At 40.7% G+C, this 9,397-nt stretch overlaps 1 protein-coding gene across 3 annotated transcripts in view; it reads right to left on the bottom strand.

Annotated features, from left to right (window-relative positions):
- The window catches only part of SWT1 (SWT1, RNA endoribonuclease homolog), a 98,529-nt gene that overhangs the window by 82,035 nt on the left and 7,097 nt on the right, over nt 1-9,397 (bottom strand). For 2 of the 3 annotated variants that reach the window (XM_019501247.1, XM_019501235.1), the window contains exons 3-9: nt 8,368-8,426; nt 3,803-4,547; nt 3,205-3,270; nt 2,433-2,562; nt 2,202-2,303; nt 1,419-1,607; nt 264-357 (exon numbers count right to left, since the gene is read on the bottom strand). In XM_019501247.1, the coding sequence (XP_019356792.1) occupies nt 264-357; nt 1,419-1,607; nt 2,202-2,303; nt 2,433-2,562; nt 3,205-3,270; nt 3,803-4,547; nt 8,368-8,426 (1,385 nt within the window). The remainder of the gene's footprint in view (nt 1-263; nt 358-1,418; nt 1,608-2,201; nt 2,304-2,432; nt 2,563-3,204; nt 3,271-3,802; nt 4,548-8,367; nt 8,427-9,397) is intronic. The other variant, XM_019501240.1, reaches the window with a different exon arrangement.

Raw genomic sequence — 9,397 nt, forward strand, 5'->3', positions numbered from 1 at the left:
GGACACTTTTCAGAAAATGAAGCATGTCAAATCATGATGCATAAAGTGAAATGGTGATAAAAAGCACTCCCTAAAAGTTTGCAATTTTTTTTTAATTGTTCTCTTATACCTCAAAGAAGCATGGAGTGACTTTGCTGCTTAAAAAGAAAAGCTTCTTCCAAAGCCAATCTAAAAATGAGGGATCAGGAAGAGTTGTCAGATTGATATTTGTTCTTATCCCTACATATACAGACCTCAAAAACTAAACTACATGTTAAACTCACGTGCACAGTATGACAACAGCTTGAGGGAAGAGGCTACGGTACTGCAGACAGCATTGCAAAACACGATCATCATTGTTTTCATCACTCAAGCCATCTGCAAGATTAGCAACACAATGACTATATGTTTGGAAATAGCCTAACATGAAATATTCTAACGCGTTTAAAATATGGTATTTAAATGCTATATTTGTTCATGCAAAGGGAAGAGACATGAACTAAGCATATGTCTGGAAGCTGACATTTCATGGGTTGCAGTCTTAACTGCTCATTTCTTTGTATACAATTTCAAGTTACTTACCCAGCTCTCCGCACGTTTAGGTCAGTAGCTAAAGAGCCAAGAGTAAACGCACAATCTATACCTAACTTAATAGGATGAATTAAATCCCTACCAGTTATCTATATAGTTTAGAAACAAAGCAGAAATTGCTTATTGCAGTGTTCTCAGATTTACTGATGAAATAGTAAGGAGTGAAATACTTATTATGAAAAGGCATTACTTTGTTAGTCATTCACAAATCTGCTGCTGATTAGAGGCAGTTTTGATTGGACCGATGAAAGATGGCATTATGGCTGCTTGCAGACAGTAAATAAATAAAAAGCAAATAAATACATATTTTTTTTAAAAAGCACTTCAAACTCTGCATGCCCAAAAGAGGCAGCACATTAGCTGGACCTGGCTCGCCCAACATCTGCATAGATCAGGTGCTTTAGTGGGGCTTTTATCTAATAGCTGATTGAACTAACTTTAAATAAAAGCATCAGAAAGCCCCACGGAAGTGCCTGATCTATACTGTAGAGCCAGGTCAGAGTAACGTGCTCATTTTTCCAGTAAAGCGTGGTTTTTTTTTTTTTTTTTTTTTTTGTCTGCAAGTAGCCTATTTTTCAATAACTCACAATATATGCCTATGACAGAAGACTGATAAACACATTAGGTCTGAGTCTATCCTTTACTACAGCAATATGAAACAATGCAATGGGGGAGAATCAGGCTGCTCATGAATTGGTCTGACAACTTCAAATTGTTAGCCAATTTTAATACAGTAACTGCAGTCAAACTGATTTTATGAAACCCAGCAGTAGGTGCTAAAGCTCACACTAAACCGAGCTGTGAGGACCATACAATCCAGTGATAAGTTGCCTCTGTACATAACTTACATATTTTTTGAGAAGCAAGCTGCATAGATTGTCCCCACAACTTTGAATCTTGGTTTTTGAGACAAGTGTAGATGAACTGAACTGCAGGGATAGCTTTGTCTCGAACATGTTGGACCATCTTCCCTTTCTTCAAGTAGTCCAGTTCTTGTAGAACCACCCAGGGAATTATCAATGCAAGTCTGCCAACCCCTAACAAAAAAAAAGAGTTTCTGAACTCCCAGTTCAACTAAAGTAAATTTCATTTAATGCAAACATATTTGTTTCCTTACATAAAACAGCAGATCTCTACATTAGTTGGCAAGAGTCATCTTCTGTACTCAAAAAAGTGATCTGGCATTTAAAAATTAGTCTAAATAATGAATTTCCCTCTTTACAATGTTAAACTCAATCTGGCATTCAATGGGACATTTGTAAAGTAATGATGAACAAATATGTATCACTATATAACATTTTGACAATATTGTGCGACAAGGAGAAGGAAGTTACCACAACCATTAATGTCAGATTACATGCTCACTAGGAAATACTAAAATAAAGCCACAAAGCAGAAGGGGAGAAAAAGTAAAAAAGACTGGCATTATACAAATCAGTGATAATACCACCAGTCATTCACACAGCCATTTATCCGTATTAATTCAACTTGAATGGTTTGCGACATCAGCCTACATTCCTATATCATCAGAAAAAAAACAACAGATACTAGAGTAAGGTTTTATTGTCCTATATTTCATGAATATGTCGATTCCTTTTAAACCTTTCCGTTGTTCAGCTGCATTCACATACCTGGTATATCTTCCGTTTTCAGAGTCCTGATAAACTTTAGATGACTAATCATTATGTTGGTGTCAATCACTATCAAAAGGTTCAAACCAGAAGTCGTATCTGCTGAAGAGGAGAACATGGTTATAACAATTAATTCTTCCGTGATCCTTGCCCAGAACATTTGTTACTTTTAGTGTTGTCAAGATAAAAGTAGACACCAGAATAATCTCATAATTCTTGCAGATAACATACCAGCAGAAATATTTGCATCTTGTTCTGGAAGATCTATTTCCATACTGGTTAGCTCTCCACAAGTCTGTACAACTGGCAAAACCATCTTTCTGTCAATACGAGCAGCATGCAAGTCTTCTATTATCTGCATCTATTGTTAAAAAAAGAGACACTGCAACACACCCAAATATGTAAAGTCCAAATTTAATTTGCAGCCACATTTCTGTATGAAGCTGATAGGCTCGTTCTTCTCCTGACTACATAGGCTGAAAATTCCCTGCTAACTACAATTCTTAAGAAATGGTTGTCCATCTTCACTGAAAAACTAAGCAGATGTTGGAAAATAAAGCTGTTGTGGTCTACATATAAATGCAAGGCCCCACAGCCAATAGAAGGTGAAAAACTAAGCTATGACATGTAAGTATGCCTCTATCAAGCACTTCCTGAAAAAAACAACCTCTAACTGGGTTTGTATTAGTACTTGAGGGTAAAGAGAGCCATCAGGAATAAAAGATACCACACCAATAATGTAGAACATCATCCAAGGAATTATATGACCTCAGATTCATACTTCAACAACCAAGATATTTAACAAAAATACTATAGTACTGGGGTGGGCAAAATGCGGCCCGCCAGGTCATTTTATCCAGCCTATGAGGCCCTGAAAAAATGTAGAAAATTAATATTAACCTGCCCTGGGCTGCCTGCCACGTGACCCTCGATGGCTTGCCAAAACTCAGTAAGCAGCCCTCCACCCAAAATAATTACCCGCCCCTGCTACAGAATTACTAACCTCTTGGTCTGTCTCTGAATTCAGACTGGCTTCAGGGGAGGCAGAAGAACATGGAACTTCAAAGCTCTGTAGAGAGAAATGAAGGTAAAAATACAAAACTTTTAGAGAACTTACTGATTCTGAATTTAACAAATCAAATAGACAGATAACTAAAAAAATATTCTTTCTGACTTGGTGAGAAAATTAGTATTCATGTATTCTAGTTTTGCAATAGCATGACAAAAAGTTGAGGAATTTGTTTGACATAGTAAAAAAGACTACTAGTCTAATGAGATCAGAGTGCAGGAGACACAAACATTTACATTTAAAAAAGCCTTTTTAGAAACATTAAAACCTTTTAATCAATTCAGGGTCACAAGTCACCAGAGGTTTAACAAGATGCCCTGAAGCTGATCTACAACTATAGTTCAACCCTGATGTATACCACCACTGTGTTTATTTCAGTTTGTGCAAATTCAGCTGAGAATCCCATTGATTAAATCAGGCTCAAATTAATCTTAATTGTGGCCAGACCAACTTGAATTCAGATATAAAGCTGAAACTATCATAAAACAAGCATTTATTTACTACTGAAATAGCCAGAGTCTTTTTACTTCACCTGTTTTAAATGCAATGGTTTAACTTCAAGGTTCCTTTTTTCAGTCTTCGAAGTACCAGCAGTTTTGTTGGACTCAGCCTGCTGTTTTGTCTGCTTATGATATTCCCATCGTTTAGGTATTTCAGTCGAATAACATGATGGTTTATATTTAATGGCGTTATGATTTTTGTTAGCTAATTCTTTGCAGCTTCCTAGACTTTCTTCCTTACATATCGCAAAAGATGAGCCCGATGCATTACTGGGGGGGCCATCAACCTTAGTCTCTGGAAAGGTAGAAGACTTTTTTGGAATTCTGAAATCATCACTGCATTTTTTTGAGCTGTAAGACTTCTTTCTTAGTAGATGAGGCTGACATGCAGCAGTCGTGAACTTTTCCAACATAGTCTGCTCAACTCTAGCCTTCAGTTTGTTGAGCTCAGCTTTCTCTTTCTTCTTCTTCATTAGCTTGTCCTTTTGGACAGCAAAACTAGGCCGTATCTTTCTCTCTCCTCTTCCCTCAAAGTGCCGGTCTTTGTTACAGCTTTTCTTGCTATCAGGGGCCACACCAGAATCACAGGCATTTTTTTCATGTTTAGTGTCTTTATGCTTAAATTGTATAGTTATCTTCCCACGCTTCCCAGATAGGATTGAAGAATCATTGGTGGTTTTGGTACTGTTTGAAGACTCCCTCTGAAATCTTTCATCAGTGCTTTGTGAAACATAACTTTGGTTTTGCTTCTCTTTCACACTATTATTGACTTTGAATCTATGGAAGTGGAACACAAAAGTCACATTATAAACACACCTTACAGCAGGGCTATTCAACTTGTAAACAGCTGCAAGCCACACTGCCCCATGAGCATGGCAGGAAGTTGAAGCTGAGAGAGGGAGACAGAGCTTGGAGCTTCCTATAGCCCTAGGGTGTGAAGCAACAGCAGTAGCAGGAATAGACAATACAGGGAGGCAGCAACAACAGTAGGGAGTGACACCCAGACCTATGGAGGAAGCCTTGGGAGCTGAGGATGTAAAGGCAGCAGAAGCCAACAGGCTGCAAATTGGAGCCCACAGGCTGCCAGCTGAACAGCCCTGGGACACTATACCTAAGGCAATAGAACCAAAAACTAAGGGAGTCTGTATACAATTATTACTATACATTTATAATCCAGGCTGTTTGAATTTGGAATTTCTTTAATTTACAGTGAATTCATGGCAAGCTGTCCTTTAAAAGTGACAACAGTCTTACTTATTTTACACCATGTATAACTGTGCTAGCTGTCTAATGCTGGCAGATCTTGTCTGTATGGTACCAGCTACTAACTCCAAGGATTATAACATAATAGTGCCCTCAATGGTGCAGAAACAAAGTTCAGTCTTGCTGCACTGATGAGACTGAACAGCACTTCAACCACATTTCTGAGCTGTACACGGCCTGCTGAAGTTTAAACACACAGAAGCTAGATTCCATCTGCACTGCACTGCAGAATGTACAGTGCTGGTTAGTGTGGGTGTGACATTAGCCTACCTATTTATGTCTTACAATTCCAGTTCTGCACAAATTCTGTCATAACTAAAAGTCTACAGTAAACAATCTGTAGTGCTACATTTTAGGGTAATAGTGTTTTTACTTTTTAAAAATGTATACATTATTGTAAACCATTTTGAAACCCTCCTCTCTCATGCCTGCACTTGCCTCACTGCAGAGGGGTAAGATACCTACAGCGAGGCTATGTCCAAGCTGCTTAGCTCTAGGGTAGGGATGGGCAATTATTTCGGCTGATGAGACACTTAATGAGTTCTGGTGAGCTGTTGAGGGCTGCATACACAATCTTTCAGAAGATATTATTTTAATAAATTATAGATAAAAAAAATTGTTAGGGTTACAGCATTTGGATCTTGGGGAGCATTTGATCTGCAACTGAATAAAAGTCTATAACCTGTGGCCTAGCAAGCTGCTAACCACAAGGCAGAATGGTATATTAAAAGTAACATTGCAAGATGTTTAGGCAAGCATTTTCCTAACAATATAGTATTGTTATAAGATATATAGGTCATTGTGTAAGAAAAACAACATGCAGACCACCAGCTATAATCAGGAGATAAAGCAGAAGTAAGACCTTGGAGATGGTGAAGAAATCAGCAAGAGACCGCAAGTGACTGAGAGAAGCAGGGGTCAGGGTCTTAGGCATGCGCTCATGGCAAAAAGACATGTAAATAAGTAAAATGCATAGGTAATTCCATGCTAATTAAATAAACAGTAAACAGAGGCAGAGCTTAAGATGGGAAGGAATAAGGGTGGAACAAAGGAACGTCAAAGGTGGGGTAAATGTTAATAAGCATAAACCACAGTGTATAAATATGAAAAGAACTAAAGTTCGTGGCTGCTCCCCGGTTTGTTGGAGCTCCTCCGAAGCTCCCTCCATTTTGAATAAAGCTGTTGGAAAAAGCAATGTGTGCACCAACCCGTTGTCTCCCCAGTCGTTAGGCATCACATGGAGCTGGGGCCTAACAGAAATCATATACTATAAATCAAATACCTACTACAGCATATCTTAAATTTTATTTAAAAAATAATATTTGTCCTGACTTATGGGTTTGTTGGGGGGTGGTTTTGGAGTAGTGTATATAGAGGTGATTGCATAATAGTGCAAAATAAAATCTTAACTTTTGCAAACTGTGGAGCCGGGGGGGGGAACTGCCCACATGCTGGGTCCTGGGAGCTGGCTGAAGGAGGAAGGGAATGGGACAGGGGGCATGTCAACAGATCTCACCCAGGTGGTGCCACGCAGACTTAGTGTGGCAGAAGGCCACTTCTGTTTCTCCCCAAAAACTCTGCTCTGTGACAATTTGGTTTATATAGGCCCTGCAGAGGGTACACACCTTGCCCTATCTCTTTAGGTAACCTGAGCTAAATACATTCCTGCAGGAAACCTGCTCCCTCTGCCTATGTGACTGGCATCACATATCCAGGTGAAAGGCTTGGCTCTCTAGTGGGCTACAGACTGCCAGTCTGCCCAGCAACCAGTGATACATTTCAAATTGGTTGACTGACAGCCAACAGGTGCTGGCCTCCATTGGATCAGGTAAATGAGGTCATACAGGCTATATAAGTTAAAGACTGCCCAGGAGGAAGGGGCACCAGGCATGAGGACGACAGAGACACAGAGAAGAGCTGGACCATGTGAAACTTTCTCTCTCTCTCTCTCTCTCAAAACTCATGATCAAGGAACTGCCTGCCTCCAGAGGGAATCTCCATCTGCCTCTGGATGATACTCATGAGTAAGCTACCTGAGATCTAACTAGATATATAGCTTGCAATAACTCAGATGCGTGATCAAAGGCAACTCCAGTCACCCTGTTTGCTCTATGGGATTTCTCTGATCCTACTCAACTCTGTACCATAATCCAACCCTAATCCCTGTAACCAATTAAGTTCTCCTTTGTACCTAGCATGGGAAACTTATTGGGAGTGGGTCTAGATAATGTCTTGGGGTCCCCTTGGTATGGCTGACTAAGGGAGACCATTATTTGTGCTTCTGACTGAGGGAAGCACCCCGAGATCTTGAAGTGAGTCAAGCACACTCAAGGGCTACTAGGCCTTTGTTTCCCAGGGGACACCATGCCAGAATCAAGCCCATCCCTGGGTGGTGGCAGCTCTACCCCGAGGCTAGCAGGCATGCTCCAGGAAGGGGGTCGGCCAGATGCGAGGCGCCCCCAGGGAGGCACTCGGAGCCTGGAAGGTGTTTGGCCGCAGTGAGGTGGGTGGCTCAGCACAGGAGCACCCCCTACTAGCCCACCACAGGGGGAATGTCAACAGAGCTCACCCAGGTGGTGCCATACAGATGTGATCTGACACCCTCTCCTCTCTCTGTTCCCCATCTGGCCCAAATCTACCCCTGCAGCCCTGCCTGCTCCCTCACAGGACAGCCTACACACCACGCTCCCACCCACAATCACCAAGGGTCCTAGCCCCAGCCCTGGCCAGCATACACAGGTGGCCACTTATCCAAGAACCACTCTAATTAAAGGACCCAAAGCATCATGTGCATCAGCATCCCCATGCCGAAAAATGGCAGTGAAGATGCTTTAATTAAAACTCATCAAATAAGCTTTAGTTAAAGTGCTCCTGCCACCATTTTTCAGCACAGGGACGCTGATACATGTGACACTAGAGTCTGCTGGAGCACAGTAATTACCACACTCCAGAGGACTCGTTCCGATGCACTGTAATTACAACGTGCTGAAGCAGCCTCAATGACTGTGTATAGGTGCCCATTGCTATTAGGAAATCCACTACTCAAAATGGAGAGAACAAGAAAAGAACAGAGAACCAATGGAATAATGTCACTGTTCTACTGTTTAAAGTAAAGTACCATGCATTTATGAAGATTAAAACAAAATTAACACCCTAATCTCCCAAATGTCATCATAACTTGACTGGTTTAAGCTAAATTTATCAAAGAATACAAGGACAAATGTTCTACCCTGGAAAAGGTCCCATGCTCTGCCACAAGTCAAACAACATTTTTATTTATAATAATTTATCTCATGGATTTGTTTTTATACTTAGGAACAAAGTATGCATTTACCTTTGAAATTCTAGCTTCTCTTTTTTAAGACTATTAGAAATTCCTGTCCCTCCAGATTTCTGAAAGCAAAAACAATTTTTTACATGTTAGAAATCACTGAATTGCAGTAAAATAAAAATATCTTGATAAAATGAACAGGTACTAGATGTACTAAAATTTGGACCAGCAATCAATGGGTGCCTATACACATGCTTGTTCATGTTCTAATTAGAATGCGTCAGAGCTGATTCAATTAACCCAGGTTCTAATAAGAACACTCCAGCGTCACCTCGCCGTTGCATGTCTGAGGCTCCTGCATGTTTCAAAATGGCTGTGGAGGCACTTTATCTAAAGTCTTCACTAAAGCCATTTTGAAACACGCAGTGCTTAATGTATGTGACAGTGAGCCATTTATTTAAAGCGGCTATCTGGGAACCAATCTAATTCCTGCTCCCCCCGCAAGCATGTGTATAGGCAGCCTATGAAAGAAGCTGCTAACCTGCTCCACTATAATTATTTTTGTTGAATATGCCTTTAATTTCTAAGGAAACATAAGGAACTTAAGAAAGAGGTATATAAGCAGACTTCAGGTTACAAAGACTTCAAAAGACTGGATAGTCATAATTCATTCACATGTATCCAACATTCTATGAGTAAGCCACAATTTTAAGTACAGACATACATTTTTATATAAAACCACACATTTCTTCCAAAAAGAAGCTTCTATCTAATCTAGAAGATATTAGAAGTGCACTGATACATCGGTCCAATATCGGATCAGTACTGATATAAAGAAAACTAGCTGTATCAGATAATTGGCCCAATGGGGGCAGCACTCGGGCAGTGAGGAGCACAGCCATCAACATGGAGAGCTGCCTGCAGCTGGTCAGTCCATTGTGGTGGAAGGGAAGGGACTTGGGGGAAAGTGGGACAGATCAATGCCACCCGTGGTAAGGGAGGGACAGGCACTGCCCACGTGGGGTGGGGGAGAGGGCGGAGCTGCGGCTCATGGAGGGGTGGGGGCAGCTCCTGCCTCTGCTTTCACCCCAAG

The sequence above is a fragment of the Gavialis gangeticus genome, unplaced genomic scaffold (assembly GCF_001723915.1).
Source record: "Gavialis gangeticus isolate Ggan-Ray unplaced genomic scaffold, GavGan_comp1, whole genome shotgun sequence".
Taxonomy (NCBI): domain Eukaryota; kingdom Metazoa; phylum Chordata; order Crocodylia; family Gavialidae; genus Gavialis; species Gavialis gangeticus.